Below are 18,288 nucleotides of genomic sequence, written 5' to 3'. Positions count from 1 at the left end.
CGCACGCGCATAATTATGTTGCTGTCCCGTTCGCACAGTGGCATTGACCTCCGGCATCATCGACTAGACAGAAATATGTGGCTTTCCATCACAAAAGCATCTTTGTCTTTCAAATGCAATAAAGTCCTTTCCATCTAAAATTACAATAGAAATTCTTAGAAAAAAGTTAAGGCCCCTTCTCTGTGGAAAGCCACATATAATTATGCACGAGCGATAGAGATAGGAAATGCGGTTTAAATGTACGAAATTCTTCGCGATAAGCTTCCTTACTTTAGGTAAGATATCTCTTTAAGTAGGTACTTTTGACGAATGACAATATTGTGTCGATAATCCATTGCCATGAAACGCAGTAGGATACATGCTGTCAATTGTAATGGATACGGATGCACTCGACGGATCAGAAATGTATGGGAAGATCCGCGGATCCGGATCCAGATCCGGATAATTTCATACATCCCGGATCCGGATTTCAAACCCTAGATACCATCTATCAGCTGTCCAAAGTGACATTTTTGATTGAAGAAGTTAGGTAGAAACAGGGATAGGAGGAGATTAAAAAAAACAAACGCTTCATAGGTATCAAAAAATATATTTTTAAAGAGGCATGAAACTGCCAAAAAAGTTGGCTAAATATTACATTCTTACCCGTGAACGGCAAAGCAAATGCACAGAATAAGTAATAGTGGCAAAAGTGAGATGGTTTTGGTCGGTATGTTTAAAAATATTAAACCGAAACCGGTTAAATATGCGAAAGGAATCACACTTATGACTGCTACCGACTTCATGTTTAAGAGGAAAGGGGACGGCTGTTTCTCCTTACAAACGTAGTCCCCATTTTCCTCTCTGGATATTGACATTATGGAAAATATTTTTGCATAATTTAATGTATATTAACTATAGCTATTATATTTACATTAGATTTTTTTCGATTTTTTGATTATGGTAAAAATTAGGAGCGAAAAACAGATTTCATACAACGTTTTTAAATGCTCCTAAGGGTAACATTCCATTTCTGACCGCAGATGCACTACTGGTACTGAACGCGTCGCTGTTACTGTCAATTTCCATAGTAAAATGAATGAACAGTAATGCAGCTGCGGTTGGAAATGGATTGTCACCTTAACTAATTAAAAATTCGAATATAATCAAACATAGGGGTATAGCTGTGGTTGATATACAATAAATTGTGTCCAAATATTTCCAATAATGTTAATATCCAGAGAGGAAAATGAGGACTACGTTTGTATGAAAAGGCGATTTCGCGCGGGTCCTCCACTTTCGTCATAAGATTTCGGATCTAACGATCCGGTAGGGTAACCCCGGAGCTGATCTATTAATTTGAAATTTCTAAGGAAGACTCAGAGGTGCTACCGCGAAAACCGCAAATTGCGGGGATCTTACTCTTTTACTCCAATGAAGGCGTAATTAGAGTGACAGAGAAAAATGCCCGCAATTTACGAAATTCGGTTTTCGCGGTAGAAACCCTCAGTAGTTAAGTTAGTCGACTGTGTGTGTGGCAATTAGGGCAGAGTTGATATTGTAATATTAAAGGTTACATTTGAATTTCTGCAGCATTACTGCTGCAGCGTTGCAGCAGCATGAAATAGGCGATATCAATGTCAATCTCTTTGGCAAAATGAGTGATCACAGTGCCGCAACAACAGCAACGTAATTTATCAACGACGCCCGCTTTCCGCACTAGTGCAGCGTTGCTGCTGCTATCCGAATGTAACCTTTAGTCGTGGTTATCCGAGGATCTACAGCGTAGGTTTAGGCATAATCATAGCCATTGTTCCGACGCACGTGGACAGCAAGGCAGCACCCGAACACCATTCCGACCATCTGAAATGGGACAAAACTTATGTATAGGTATAAAACTTAGGTCAAACTCTTTGTGTAAGTGTAAAGGGGCCCACTGATTAACAGTCCGCCAGACGATATCGGCCTGTCAGTTAGAACAAAAAGTTGACAGCTCCGAACAACTGACAGGCCGATATCGTCCGGAGGACTGGTAATCAGTGGGCTCCTTAAGAGGAGTAGTCAACATGAATAAGTAGTAGCGGATGAAACGACGCGTCAAAAGTATCTATCTGGATAATTTTTCCAAATAGAGATAGTCTCTAGAGTTCGTGTTTACAAGTATCCCACCAAAAACGTTTCATGTAAAATGTTGCCAAGACGAAACCATAAGGCTCGCACTGTCAAAAATTTATCAGATCTTTTGTAGAGCCAAGCTTCTAACTCTACAAGCCCTAACTTCACAAACTGTACACAAACGACGAAGCGCTACGAGAAAAGGTAGGTAGTGCCCTTGCGCTTCGCTTTGCTCGTCTTGGCGGGGGCACTACCGTGCCTTCAGACGTACCGCCAGATCAGTATTTATCACAGTCCAATTGTTGTTTCGAGAAATCCCATTTCGTTAAGTTATCAGAGAATCTACTACATTTCACTCATAGCCTGATACTCTACTTAGTCTACATGATGTTGACTGTACTTTACAATACGGCACAGAAATCACATGTCATTCTTAAACTGCTGGGAAAGAAATCTCACCTCCACGGCGATGATGGCAGAGCAAACGCCAGCGAAACAAATCCTGATGGTCTGAGGGTCCACCGAGTCCGTTAAAACACCTTCAGCTTCCAAGGCCTCATTAATCTTCGCGATTTCTTCATCCAGCCACTCTTTCTTCACGAACACCAAAGCCATCAGAATTACTTTCAGGACCATCAGCAAACCCATGAAGATAGAGAACTGGAATGAGACAATATTCACTATGGTACCATCACGAGTACTTTGTACACAGACAAGACATCCTCCAGACTAAGCATGAGTAGCGCTACCCCCTCTGCCACAAATATACGGTAGTTTACTCCATTTTCGAGTCAAACGGCCATATTCGAATTTTAAGATACGTCAAATACTAGAGATTGAAACGATATGGATATTATGGATTGGATATGTCAGTGTCAAACAAGTGTCAAAAGTGACGCGCAAGTATGAAGAAACGTCACTTTTGACACTTGTTTGACACTGACATATCCATTCCATATCGTTTCAATCTCTAGTATTTGACGTATCTTAAAGTTCGAATATGGCCGAAAGTGTCTTTGTGTGACGTCGGTGTCTTTGAACGGACCAATCACGGCACGGGACTCGCTTACCTCGTCCCCCGCACCCCAGTATTTTTGGCAGCATCGGTTTCATGAAATAATTGCTCTAAACTCCGTCTAGAGGATTCCTAGTCTATGACTTTGTATAATTATGCAAGAACAATGTATTCACAGATGTTGTAACTGAACAGTTTATTCTTTATGCTGGCCGCGTAATTTGCGGTTTTTGAACGCATCATAGAGGCTTAGAGAAAAATATTAAATACGAGTAGGTACAGCTATTTCATTTAATGCTAAACTCATTTTTATCAACTTAGAGCATTTATGGTCTAAGCTAGCGGTCGGAAACAAGCGGTCCGCGAGCCTCCCTGGCTATTTTGTATGTAATAGTATTGACAAACGACAATGCCTGATGAAGTCCCAAATTGCGGCCCGCTTCAACTTCGTTAACTACTATGTGGCCCTTGGCTGCAAAAGGGTTGCCGACCGCTGGTCTAACAAAAGCCAACTGGGTTCGATATATAAGTACCTACCTAAAGAACTTCGCTTCGCTTTGTTCATTATTTTGATTAAAACAAATGGGATAAACGGGAAAAATGTATGAGGATGAGGATATATAACATTATCCTCATCCTCATACATTTTTCCCGTCAGGCAGATCAGTTTAGCTCGACCGGATGGTATGTACCTATCTAATTCGTATAGGAAAGCCATAAAATTGAAATTGATGTCATATCATAAACGCGTAATACTATATAAATATTTATTGAAATTGAAATTATTTATTTCAGGCACAAATCCCATTTATTAATATAGCAAATGGCTGTGCTGGTGGCTAATATGGGGGTTAAAAAGGGGTTGAACGTTTGTAAATAATATTTTACAGTGCATATGGTCCTATTTTTCCGCACTAGTGCGTAAAATAGCACTTTTCGTGCGTATGCCAAAGTTTAAAGGGCCATATGTACTGTAAAACGTTGTACGATACACGTGCGAATAGGTAATTCGCAACTCGTGTCGATTTAAAACAATTTTCTTCTCGTTTCGAATTTCCTCTTTTCCGCACTTGTATCGTAAATAACTATTTTCGAGCGCTAGACTTGAAACTTCTTACAAAGACGTGATTAAAAAAAATGAAAATAGACTACTGCGTTTTTGAGAATTTATCCCTAAGGAAGTTCAATTGGGGCTGAAAATATTGCTTCAGATAAGAGGCCTGCGTAAATATTCATAATATTTCTTCGGGAAACACGAGCCGCTATTTAATATTGTCAAGCTTTAATTAAAGTTATTCCTTTCGATTTATTTGACTGCGAGTGCTTTTTTGGGCCTTTTCCACCACCAGTTCATTATTTTTAACTCTGGCGGCCTAGCTAAGGTGACAATCGCTTGTGCTTCGCCATCGAATCGCTTTGTGTCTCTCTATCACTCTTCCATATTAGTGTGACAGCGACAGTTGCGTTTCGTTCGCTCGTAGCTTTAGCGATTGGCATGCTGTCTACGGGACCTGGATACGCGTGTACTCACAGTAAAGAGCAGGCACTGACTCTCGGTCACAGCCCCGCAGCACCCGAAGAACGCGACCCCGAACACCAGCGACCCCAACACGATGTAAAAGATGGGCACATGGCCTCCATAGGGTCCGAGAATCCTCGCTACAGCTTCGACTTTCAGGTACCCAGCCACTCCAAGGCCTAGAAGCGTCGCGCCGATCAACTAGAAAAAAGAAGGTCACATTTCTAAGTTGGTACACGCACACTCAGGGTTCAGAACTAGTTTAAAATATACCGGTTATTAATAGCGCATGAAAACCGAAATTCTAGAATCGCAAATTATAGGATCGTACTTAGGTATATTATGATTCTTCAAAACTGGAATTGAAGAGATAGAGAGGATATTGAAATTCCGGTATTAGTAGAATTTTGTAGTTTCATTTTATACAAAATTACGACGAAAACTATAAAAAAATATGGAACAGAGGACGGCTATTCTGATTATTTAATTTCAAAATAGTTATTTACGATATAAGTGCAAAAAGAGAAAATTCGAAACAAGTGGCGATAAATTAAAACACGACCGAAAATGGAGTGTTTTAAATCGACACGAGTTGCGAATTACTTATTCGCACGTGTATCGTACAACGTTTTACAGTACATATGGCCCTTTAAAATTTGACATTCGCACGAAAAGAGCTATTTTACGCACTAGTGCGGGAAAATAGGACCATATGTACTGTAAAAGCTATTGTACCTAACTGAATATTTACTAAAAAACAGAACTTACCGCAAACACCAAGTTGAAAATGAACAACAAAAATTTGACTGTGGATTCACCAAACCCCATTTTGACGTTTTCTGATGTGACCGCTATGGCAAATACTCCAGGCAGAAATGGTGTGAACGCTCATAAATAATTTATAATTCTTATCAAAACAGGATAAAGTCATACATTACTCACAAGTAAAAATAAATGAGAATGTATATACAGTTATGATTCAACCGATGTTAAGGAAAATGTTTTGGGTATATACTTTGGTAACTATAATCGACTTAATTAGCGAATATAGGCCTTGATTAAAATGTCTGGAATGTCTGGGTTAGAATGTCAGATGGAAGTCACTTTCATGAATACCTTTTGCCAAAATTATTGGGATTAAGCTGTCAACCCCGAAAACGTAAAGTTAAGGAGGAATTGACTTTCTGAGCGTTTTAACCGCTCAGTTAGAGCTGTGCCGCTCTCGAGAACGTTATCCGTTTTGTATAGAGAACGTTCTCGCTCGAGAATATTTCCCATAAAAGGAGAACATTCTCGAGAACGGCACAACTCTGCGCTCGGTAACCGATCGGACAATAGGTAATGTCTACGACTATTACCAACCCGTCATCAATGTTGCAATTCGCTGACAATCAGGGTTGGCATGTTTAACCGCCTATCAAAAAAAATAAAAAAACGGTATGTTTTAAAACTTCTTTACTTATACTTTTATAACGACCACGGGACTTAATCGCGTAAGACTTACGTTTATTTATGGCCTGACGTTTCGAACGTGACGTTACGTTCGTGGTCACAGGCAGACCCTAGCGTACAAGTGAATAATCAAGATCAAGTGCGGGTAGTTCGCAAAACCCGCGCAGCAAGAATACGTTGATACACGCCCATGGTATAATAAATACACGCCAGTCTGCCTGTGACCACGAACGTACCGTCACGTTCGAAACGTCATGCCATAAATAAACGTAAGTCTTACGCGATTAAGTCCCGTGGTAGTTTTAAAAGTATGAGTGAGAATCGTGTTAGTTTAAATCAATATACTTACTTACTTGTTATTTATTAGCTAAGCTTTACGCTTGGCATAGCGGAGTCGGCACCGAATCTGAGGGCCTACCGCGAACCACGTTCGACGTGTTGCCTCTCTGTCGCACTTGTAAATTCGTACGTAAGTGTGACAGGGAGGCAACACGTCGGACGTGGTTCGCGGTAGGCCCTCTGATTAAGGTTAGTGTGCCACACGGTCGATGTTTAATCACTTAATCTTACTTACGTAGCTACGCTATAAAATCTAGGTAGGTAAAAAGCGGCCAAGTGCGAGTCGGACTCGCCCATGAAGGGTTCCGTATTTAGGCGATTTATGACGTATTAAAAAAAAACTACTTACTAGATCTCGTTCAAACTAGGGCTCCCGGTATCCGTGTTACACGCCGAAACGAATACCCGTGTTCTTAAGCCCGGCGGTGCTAAGAACACGGTTTACACGGAACCGCCGAGATCCGGATACGTCTCCAATAAACGTTCCCAAGACACGTTTCTCAGATACGTATCTCCGTTTACACGGGTACTTAACACCGGCCCGAACGGATCCGAAACAGGTTGACCCAATCAATGCTCTAGTTCTGGGTATGTAAGGTCTAATACTGAATGTTGACTTCAGATGAACTCGTTTGACGTACGATTTTTTTTTTAATTATTTATAACTGTGTTGACATAATATATTTAGCCAACTATACAATATATTAATCGAAGTAGGTGTCCCTATTTTTAATTTTAAACCTACTCGTCCCTAGTTTAAATTAAAACCTTCATTTTTAGGGTTCCGTAGCCAAATGGCAAAAAACGGAACCCTTATAGATTCGTCATGTCTGTCTGTCTGTCCGTCTGTCTGTCCGTCTGTCTGTCCGTCCGTATGTCACAGCCACTTTTCTCCGAAACTATAAGAACTATACTGTTGAAACTTGGTAAGTAGATGTATTCTGTGAACCGCATTAAGATTTTCACACAAAAATAGAAAAAAAACAATAAATTTTTGGGGTTCCCCATACTTCGAACTGAAACTCAAAATTTTTTTTTTCATCAAACCTATACGTGTGGGGTATCTATGGATAGGTCTTCAAAAATGATATTGAGGTTCCTAATATCATTTTTTTCTAAACTGAATAGTTTGCGCGAGAGACACTTCCAAAGTGGTAAAATGTGTGTCCCCCCCCCGTAACTTCTAAAATAAGAGAATGATAAAACTAAAAAAAATATATGATGTACATTAACATGTAAACTTCCACCGAAAATTGGTTTGAACGAGATCTAGTAAGTAGTTTTTTTTATATACGTCATAAATCGCCTAAATACGGAACCCTTCATGGGCGAGTCCGACTCGCACTTGGCCGCTTTTTTTTACTATTATTGCTTTTAAGTAGAGATGCCACGAATATTCGGCAACTATTCTGTATTCGGCCTATTCGGCCACTTTGCCGAATATTCGGTATTCGGCCGAATGTTGCCTACTATTCGGCCGAATACCGAATATCTGTTGCCCCTAACTAAAAAGAAAAATTACACAAAAAAAAACGAAAAATTAGGTATGTAGTATATTTAATATTTAAAAAGTATTATTGGAAAGTTTTTAAAAAGGAAGACCCTTTTTTAAGCATTTGTTGATTATGGAATGTTTTCATTTTATCATGGGTCTGATTTGATTGACTCTATTTATTAGTTCTGTTTTACAAAAAATATATCTTAGCAAACGTTGTGCTTTGTTGGCGAACAGTTTTCATAATAATTGTGACTCACAATGTTCGCATCTCATGCCGAATATTCGGTATTCGGCCGAGAGGGTGGCCGAAAATTCGGTATTCGGTATTCGGCCAAAACCACTATTCGGGGCATCTCTACTTTTAAGCTAACATATTCATCATTAATTACATAATTAATATAATTATATTTCAATCAAAGAAATACATTTTATACATGTATAATTGTGTAAGTAAGTAATATAGTTTCGTGAAGAATAGATGTGCAGACAAAAACTACCTATATTAGTTAAAAATAACAGATAATAACAGGTAATAAGTATGAATTACGTCGTGGTTATTTCTTATTATTATCAATTTACTGCTGAGCGAAAACAGCAAATCTGCCAATGACCCAAAAAAAAGTACACACAAGCGGCATTCGAAACGAAGGATTTCACGCGAGAACCTTAAAAAAATAAAAACCCATACTACTTTGGTTACCTAGCGATTATATTGTTAAGAACATTAAGATAGATCTCAAAATTGGTAATCATTCATGTTCACTTGGGTCATTTTCACACGAGTGTTCAGGTAATAAATGCCGGCCGCTGGTGTTCCATTCATTAGAACATGTTGTTTTCCAATACCCTTTTGTCTGATATCGCCGAAAACAAGTTGGTTCCCAAACCATTATCAGAACTACCACAACCAATTATAAGCTTTATGTCGGTGTAATAAGGTGAACCCGTCTACATAAGAAATTGTAACAAATGCAGCGGCAGGTTCACATGATTATTTATCAATTTTTACATGGTTTACTATAATACTTAATACCTAGATGCCTGGCTTTCGTAAGTTAAAAAATAATACGATTAAAAAATATACATTTCTTATTGACAGAATATTTATTCGATAAAATATACCTATTCGAGAAAACTCACACATACATAATATCAGTAATATGATTGACAATTGATTGAATTTTAATTATAATTATACTTATAGGACTTATATCTACAGATTATTAAAAATATAAGAGCTGTTTAATAATGTGCAATTGGTAAGAATATTGTATGTATACCTACCAGATCATGCATGGCCAGTTTTTATCGTACAGTCTTCTCTTTATACTCTTTATTGCTTTTATTTTTTATTACTAGCACTTTATATTTATTGCTTTCAAATTATATAATAAACCATACAGTATTAGTATTTGAAGTCTAATACAAAATACTATTTTGATAGTAGCATGTAGGTATACCTACTGTATTTCTAATTTTCTACTCGTATTGCAACATTGCAAGCAAAAACTACCTGCTCGGAAAAGGGTTTTGTAAACCGTTTATTGAATTTCGACTATGAACCACGAAATAAAGTTAAATATGACAGAAACTCCTCATGAATCTTTTGTCTATTCATTTGTAGCTCTTAAGTACCTACGCCGCGCCGGTTCGTTCCTTCGCTACTCGTCAAGGACGTCTCCGGAGCCACGGGTAAATAAGATCCGTTTCTTCGAATACCCGTTTATCCGTGGGAACGGATCTTAATTACACGTTTCTTAATTACACGTGCGGAACGGGCCAGAAAACCGTGTACGTGTTATTCGAAAACGGGTATTCGAAACGTGTAAACGAAACACGGACTCGACCGCGAGCCCTAGTTCAAACCAATTTTCGGTGGAAGTTTACATGGTAATTAATGTACATCATATATTTTTTTTAGTTTTATCATTCTGTTATTTTAGAAGTTACAGGGGGGGGACACACATTTTACCACTTTGGAAGTGTCTCTCGCGCAAACTATTCAGTTTAGAAAAAAATTATATTAGAAACCTCAATATCATTTTTGAAGACCTATCCATAGATACCCCACACGTATGGGTTTGAAGAAAAAAAAAATGAGTTTCAGTTCTAAGTATGGGGAACCCCAAAAATTTATTGTTTTTTTTTTCTATTTTTGTGTGAAAATCTTAATGCGGTTCACAGAATACATCTACTTACCAAGTTTCAACAGTATAGTTCTTATAGTTTCGGAGAAAAGTGACTGTGACATACGGACGGACAGACGGACAGACAGACAGACAGACAGACAGACATGACGAATCTATAAGGGTTCCGTTTTTTGCCGTTTGGCTACGGAACCCTAAAAATGAGCCAACAAATGTTTTTACCATTTTTTTATTAGGTACTACTTAAAGTTTATATTTCTAAATATAATAAGAATAAGTAATGGGTAAGTTTATAGGTAGTAAGTAAGGTAGTTTGTGTTTTTTTATTTTATTTATAGTTATAATTAAGATTATTGCCAACCAATAGCATAAAGCTTTTAAGAAGAAAGATATTTTCCATAAAGCACACATACACAGGACAATAAGCTGAAAGAAATAAGATAAACAGAAAATAATTAAAACCGTAAAACAAGATAAAATTAAATTATGACACATGTACCTACTCTTTTGGATCATACACGTTTTATTGTATGCTAATTCGTTCGCATCTTTCCTGTGGAGATCGCAAAGTTAAAAGAATCAAAAACTAATTTCACTGGCGAGATTTATACATAAGTATTTTAGTAGGTACTTGGGACTCATTTAAGAAAAACTTGGTATACAATTTATACTCTGAACCCCTAGTATAAATTTCAAAACAATACCTATGTAAATACTGGTATTTTTAGATCGCTCGGAATCGAACCAGGATAGCTGGCATTGACACATGGAAATTGGATTTGTGTATTTAACTGAGGGCTTAAAAGTAAAAGATTGAGCCGATTCTTCTTTAACTATATAATTCGAATGTAAGGTAATAGAGTTTAAAAACGCATTAAAAATGTTAGTGTCCCGAGAAAGGGCAGTGTTTATCACTAAAAAGAAGAAAATTTACTATGGTAGTGGAATATAAACATACAAAAACATTACCTATAAAACTTAAAAACTAAATCGAATATTAATTCCGCGTTCATTATCTAAGTACGCAAAAGATGTCGCAGGAAGAAGCTAGTGATCACACATGAGGATTATTCGATGAATAATTCGATAGTTTAATATCGAACGGCTTAAACTAAACCAATTATAAGTTCGGAAGCGATTAGAGGCCCCGCTGTCGTAATGGGGTGTTAGTGCAGATTACTCAAGTAACAACAGATACGACAGGGCTATAACCGCGAAAATCGAGTTCGTCAATTGCCGGCATTTTTCTCTGTCACTCTAATTACGTCTTATTAATGAGAGTAAAAGAGACAGATATCCCAGGGCCCCAAGATCCAAAAGGAACCTAATATGAATTCGTAAAGTTTGCATTTTGCATTTCTTTGGTATAATCATGTTAAAAATCTAAAAACGCCTTTTTACCAGTGTTAGTGTCTGGCCCCGTAGACAACATGCCAATCGCTTACGCTCCGTAGCGATCGAAACGCAACTGTCACTGTCGCACTAATATGGAAGAGTGATAGAGAGACACAAAGCGATTCGATAATAGGGAAGCACAAGCGATCGTCACCTTGGCTATGATCCGCCAATCCTTGCCGGTAGTGCCATTGTAATTGATGGTGGGATCCTTCTACATCGAGTTTGTTAAGCTATCAGATTCTGAAGGGCTGCCGCGAAACCCGAATTTCGCAAATTGCGGGCATTTTTCTCTGTCACTCTAATTACACCTTCATTGGAGTATAAGAGAAAGATCCTCGCAATTTGCGAAATTTGGTTTTCGCGTTAGTCCGTCTGATAATGTAGATCAGATTCTTTTGGCGCATTGTCTGATAGGTACGTTACTTTTGATGCCGAATTTATGATGCCGTAGATCAGCCATACTCTAAGTGTGTTCCGCGGAACCCTAGGGTTCCGTGACACCCCTGCAGGGGTTCCGCAAGAATTTAGAACACTATGCTTTAGTCGCCTCGAAAAATTTTACTATGCCGCCACCGTATTGTAGGGTTCCATCAAGTATTTCGCTTTCCAAAAGGGTTCCGTCAAAAAAAAAAGATTGAGAACCGCTGCCGTAGATTAACACCGAATGAAAAGCTCTTCACACAAAGCGACTTTTCGATGAGCTTTCCTAATCAATTCTATCCCAAGTTACCCTAGCCTAGCACCGCAATTTCTTTTAACCCGCCCGTGTTTTCCGATTATAATTGGATGTACGAATTCAATTAAGAAGTTCTCTCTGTTTACGTTCATTTCAGTAATAAGTGCCTATTATTGCGTTTAATGAGTTTCTCTTTCATTCCAATGTAGACTTCCTTCAGTCGGTAATTTAGTTAAATGAGTTGAGCTAATTAGGTCTTAATGCTATTTGGAATAGAGGTAGATAAGTCTGATAATTATATGTAAGTAGACTTATTTGATGTGTCGTGGAATGTGTCGGTGATTCAAAGATTAAAAGAATTCATTTGCATAGAACACAGTTATACCGGATGGGCCCTGTAACACAAGCAAATAATTAAAACATAATAAATTTAATATTGTACTTCTTAAACGAGAAAAGTTTCGTTTAAATCTTCTAACTTCCGTTTTAGATTTTGATTGATATTTGAGATCTTAGAGGATATAACCAAACGGAGACGCCTTGTCTGTAATTTTCTGTACAAAACAGTCTGCCGAGTTTTGCGGGGGAGGGGCACGTAAAATGTACCTATACATACGTACGTACGTCAGATAAACGTCAGTCCATACCTTGTGTATGACCATTGGCCGCCTATTTTCGACAGAGGGGAACGCCTGTTAATGGCTACTCCGTTTGGTTATATACTCTAAGTTTGAGATAGGTACATAATGCATAGGTATTACATTGACGTTGCTAGATGTCCAACAACATTCAAAGACGTATCATATACAGTGAGATTTTTAATGAGGTCATTTATTTTTGTATCTTTACGGATTATAAATAACCCGAATGTGAGCAGGTCTACTATAACTCAGGATAAATCTATACACCAGTCCAGCTAATAGTCCACCGAGCAGCGGCCCGCCCCAATACACCCAGTTGGGTGATGATTTTAGATATATTGACGACGCTAGATGCCCGACGGGGTTCAAGCTTGCTCTGTATTCTGTCACTGCGCAGAGAGAAGCTGCTGCACTGGAATGAAATAAGATCCATTTAAACTGAAATAGATATCATACACTGAAGAAAAAGTGACCAAGTCCACCGATGGCCGAGGAGAGAATCCAACCCGCGTCTTCAGCTTACAGGCTAACGTCCCAAATTCTCTGGTGTATGCTATCTTTGAAAGGCTTCATGCTCCATCCACTTCCATCCATCCACTAAGATCCATTTACATAGGTGCTTATTATTGACCTTGCACTGTGCGGTTTCATTGGAATTTTTGCGAACGCTCCGACTGAGGATATGCCCTGTCGAGGTTTGCTCAAGATACTACTGTAGGTTCTTCAACAAATGAGGGTATAGGTCGCTAATGGATCGACGCACATGCGACACTCCTGGATTTGCAAGCACTTTGCAAGGTCTTGGTAAAAAAACCGTGTAACGTGGCACGAAATCATATATGCAACTCCTTCCATATTAGCATAATGATTAAAATTTATATTAGGAATGTCAATCATATTCTAGTTTCGTATGTAATAAATGGACATAGTTACTCAAAAATACTGAAAATATTGTGAATTAAGTAAACAAATTAAATGCATAAATGAATGAATTTAAATGCGCTGCGGCATTTAGTCACATAGTTGCATATCGGGTCGAATCGACCCTAAACTGAATGTAAGTCATACCTTAGACCGATGGCTAAAGCGGCAGAACCAACTCCCCGAGCACTCCTCCTCGGGTCCGTCACGCTCAGAGCCACCGACACCAACAAAAATGTCTCAAGCACCTCCAGACCAAACTCTGATCGCTCCCCCACCTTCCGACCACTTATCATCTTGTAATCTTTGTTCACAATCAATCGTGCTACCATTTGGCCTAACAACGCTCCAACTATTTGCATAACCACGTAGCACAGCGCGGGGACCAGTTTTATATACTTGCAAATTAACATTCCAAGAGTCACGGCCGGATTCACATGTCCACCAGAAATATGGCCTGTATACGCTATGATAGAAGCTAAAAGTAATCCATTTGCTAGTGCGAAGCCAACTGCAGATTTTATTTCGTGTATTCCCGAGAGCGAAATGGTTATCAGTAGAAATGTTCCGATAAGTTCTGCTAACAATCTCCTCAGTATATCCCAATTCTTAAACTCTTGTATTCCTATTGCTTTTAATATTTCCATGGTTATTGAAAAGTTTTACTTTTACTCAACGAAATCATGTGGTAACTCATCAAAGTTTGATCTAGTTGGCTCGGATAAGTCATGTTTAAATGTTGTTCAATCAATTGACTTAAATAATGTGGTTTGATTACTTCGCTGGGAGTCATGTATAAGCGCCTTTTTTAACCGACTTCCAAATCTAAAAGGAGGAGGTTATCAATTCGGTTTTTTTTTATTTTTTTTTATGTTTGTTACTCCATATCTCCGTCATTACTGGACCGATTTTGAAAATTATTTTTTTGATTGTATGTATATGCATACAGATTGGTCCCGTTTTTGTCAAAACCCAGTTCTGATGATGGGATCCATGAGGAATCGAGGGAACTCCTCAAATCTTAAAGGCACACATATAGTGATTTTTGTATTTTTATCAACAAATCAAGCATATACATTTAAAAAAGTGACATTTGATGAAGTGGAACTGCTGATGATGATCAGAACGGAACTCTTCAACGATGCATAGCACACGTCTGACGATTTGTCCTCTTCGTTATGTTTGTTAAGCAAGTTAAGTTTTTAAGCTACATTTTTGTCAAGCTCGAGTGCTGATGATGGGATCCATGAGGAATCGAGGGAACTCCTCAAATCTTAAAGGCATGCGTATAGAGATTTTTGTATTTTCATCAGAAAATCGAGCATTTTCATTAAAAACTGTCGCATTTGATGAAGTGGAACTGCTGATGATGATCATAACGGAACTCTTCAACGACGCATCGGAACTCTTCAACGACGCATAGCTCGCATTTGGCGATTTGTCCTTTTCGTTATGTTTGTTAAGCAAGTTAAGTTTTTGGGCACATTTATGTCAATCTCAAGTCCTGAACATGGTATCTATGAGGAATCGAGGGAACTTCTCAAATCTTAAAGGCATCCGTATAGAATTTTATATATTTTCATCAGAAAATCAAGCATTTACATTAAAAACTGTGGCATTTGATGAAGTGGAACTGCTGATGATGATCAGAACAGAACTCCTTAACGACGCATAGTACACGTTTTGTGATTTTCAATTTCGATTTTGACTTGGATTGGGCCCCGGAATCCGGACCCGTACTCGGACTCGGACCCAGACCCGGACCTTGACCCGGAAAACCACTATGATACCTAAACTAAATCAACCACTATGATTACCATAAAATGTATACATATTACCAAATAAAGTATAAGCACCGTTAAGTGGGTTAGGCTAGTAGTTAGAGAAGTCGGTTTTTTTCTATTAAAGATTATCTACTGACAAAGTTGTTTGGCAGGCTATACTTTTGACACATACCCATATCACACTTACGTTACGACTCCGTTAGGCATAATCATGCCACAAGGGAGAGGTCCTCTTAGCATTGGTGTGCAATCCATCTAGGAGAAGGATACTCCAAAATAACCCGGAATGGAGTTTCCGTAAGGCGCGAGTAGGGTCTACGTATTGGCTCGCCTTTCCTGTGGGATAAGACAGTGAAGCCGAGAGGGTAATGCAGGTGCTGGGCATCCCTGTGTATCTTTAATTCCGTCCCAGGCGGTGTAATAGACGCTAAGGCCAATGATGATGATGATGATGATGAGGCATAGGTATGTACAGTCAATAGCGGAAGTACACGATCACAAGATAACAAAAGCAAGAGTACATCATTTTGAACACGTCGTCACATTCTCGAAACAGATTAAGTAAAAGGAACGAAAAAGTTAAATTGGCATCCAAGGGCGGTAGGTCGGGACACGCAAATTGCCAAACTTTGCGGACAGCTGCTGTATACAGAGGGGAATCGAGTTCGAGAATGAATGTTAGCGTGAAATATTTGACTTTAACTTTAACTTTAATTCATTAAGGTATTCGATCTAGCCTCATCAACCATCAACTAACATTCCAGTATTTTTTTACTTTTTTTTATATTCGTGTTTTTACCTTTGGTACCTATACATAATCTCGTACATTATTGATTAAAGAATCTTAACATTTATATCAAGATCCACTGCGGGTCGCCGCGCCTCAGCAGTAAAGTATAGGTACTGTTGCGAACGCAACCTTTATAATTGTATAAAATCTCAATACATATATTCCTAATGCAGTAGCTAAACGCGGCTGTCGGGCTCGGCTAGTATTCGGAAGCTTTTCTTAAGCGCCAATAGGAGCGCTCCACATACTTTGTATAGCGGCCAATTAGAGGCACCTAAATTTAAACCACCTTTTGTACTATTCAAATTATGCAAATCACTCTCTCATCAGCCTCCATACAATAACCACACCACTTCTGCATTTAACCGTTTAGTCAAGAAACCCTTGTAACCTGTACTTTGGAAAATTATATTAGTTCACTAAGAATTGAAGCTTTTATTTGAGTCGTCGAGCTCCTGACCTGCGCGGCGGCTACAGGTACCTATACTTAAAAAACAAATTAAAATTGGAAAAATTCACTGTTTGGGTGGGACTTAACGTGACTTAACCCACGACCACCGGTTCGCTAGCCCGGCGGTGCTCTTCCACCTGAGCTACCAAGGTCTTGCTCAATACAGCGAATATTTCCAACATACGAGGGGCGTTCAAAATATTCTCGGTATTGATATCTTACGACCTCTTCTAAAATTTCTTTCGTTACTGGCCGCTAAGGTTTATTCATTGACATTAAAAAAAAGTATAATTCGAACCGAGATGTTCTTTTGTTTTTCTGCAATTGCTGAACAAACATGAACATCATGTGGGAATTGACAATGTTAACTAAATTAGAACATCGATGCGTGATAAAATTCTTGACAAAACAGGCTAAAAATCAAAAAACCATAAAAGAGGAAATGGATTGTGTTTACCGTGAGTCTGCTCCTTCTTTATCTACCATTCAAAAGTGGTCAAGCGAGTTTAAACGTGGAAGGGAGAGTGTTGAAGACGACCCTAGACCTGGCCGGCCTGTAGTAGCTACTTCACAAGAAAATATTGATAAAGTGGAAAAACTTATATTGGAAGATGGTCGAGTGAAGGTAAAATCTATAGCACAAGTAACCAATCTCTCTATTGGTACCGTACATGATATTATCCATGACCATCTTAATATGTCAAAAGTAAGTGCAAGATGGGTTCCGCGAATGCTGACTCGGCTTCAAAAAGACATGCGTGTAGCTTGTTGTTCCGATTTTATTGACCTGTGCGGTGAAAATCCTGATGAGGTGCTGCAAAGAATAGTTACTGGAGATGAAACCTGGGTTCATCATTATGACCCAGAGAGTAAACAAGAGTCCATGCAGTGGCACATTAAGGGTTCAGCTCATCCCAAGAAGTTCAAGGTCATCCCTTCAGCTGGCAAGGTCATGGCCACGATATTTTGGGATTGTGAAGGAGTATTACTGATCGATTATAAAGAAAAAGGTGTAAATATCACAGGACAGTACTACGCTAACATTCTACGTCAATTAAAGGATGCAATCAAAGAAAAGAGGCGAGGAAAGTTAACCAAAGGTGTTATGCTTCTGCATGACAACGCCCCCGTCCATACTGCTCATATTGCCAAGGCAGCTATTGTTGAATGTGGGTTTGAAACTGTTACTCACCCACCGTATAGTCCGGACTTAGCCCCCAGCGACTTCTTTTTGTTCCCCAATCTTAAAAAGGATCTGCGTGGAAATAAATTTTCCGATGATGAAGCATTGAAGGCGGCAGTGGAGGAGCATTTTTACACCAAAGATAAAAAATATTTTTATGCAGGATTAAAAAAAATAATTGATCGATCTTTTAAGTGTATGAACATAGGGGGGGAGTATATTGAAAAATAAAAATATCAAACTTTTCGTACTTGTTTGTTTTCATTCTCATACCGAGAATATTTTGAACACCCCTCGTATATATTTTCTTATTATTTCATCTTTTACTGAAGTTTTTTTTTGTCTTATACTTAAATGAACAATTTACAGTCGAGCTTTGT

The 18,288-nt window shown here is 38.6% G+C and overlaps 2 protein-coding genes across 2 annotated transcripts; both read right to left on the bottom strand.

Annotated features, from left to right (window-relative positions):
- Positions 1-1,770: 1,770 nt before the first annotated feature.
- Positions 1,771-5,529, bottom strand: LOC134653299 (CD63 antigen-like). Its single transcript, XM_063508627.1, has 4 exons — positions 5,397-5,529; positions 4,641-4,829; positions 2,554-2,754; positions 1,771-1,842 (listed from the first exon to the last, which is right to left on the bottom strand). The coding sequence occupies exons 1-4, from the start codon at positions 5,454-5,456 to the stop codon at positions 1,771-1,773; spliced, it is 522 nt and encodes a 173-aa protein (XP_063364697.1). The 5' UTR covers positions 5,457-5,529.
- Positions 5,530-12,948: 7,419 nt separating this feature from the next.
- LOC134653298 (aquaporin-like) lies at positions 12,949-14,377 on the bottom strand. The gene is made up of 2 exons (XM_063508625.1): positions 13,848-14,377; positions 12,949-13,191 (listed from the first exon to the last, which is right to left on the bottom strand). Exons 1-2 carry the CDS (start codon positions 14,345-14,347, stop codon positions 12,984-12,986), a joined length of 708 nt encoding a protein of 235 aa, XP_063364695.1. The 5' UTR covers positions 14,348-14,377; the 3' UTR covers positions 12,949-12,983.
- Between the last annotated feature and the right edge of the window lie 3,911 nt (positions 14,378-18,288).

This window comes from Cydia amplana, chromosome 13 (genome assembly GCF_948474715.1).
Source record: "Cydia amplana chromosome 13, ilCydAmpl1.1, whole genome shotgun sequence".
Lineage (NCBI taxonomy): Eukaryota > Metazoa > Arthropoda > Insecta > Lepidoptera > Tortricidae > Cydia > Cydia amplana.
The sequence above is the reverse complement of the archived record's forward strand: the minus strand, read 5'-3'. Positions and strand labels throughout refer to the sequence as shown.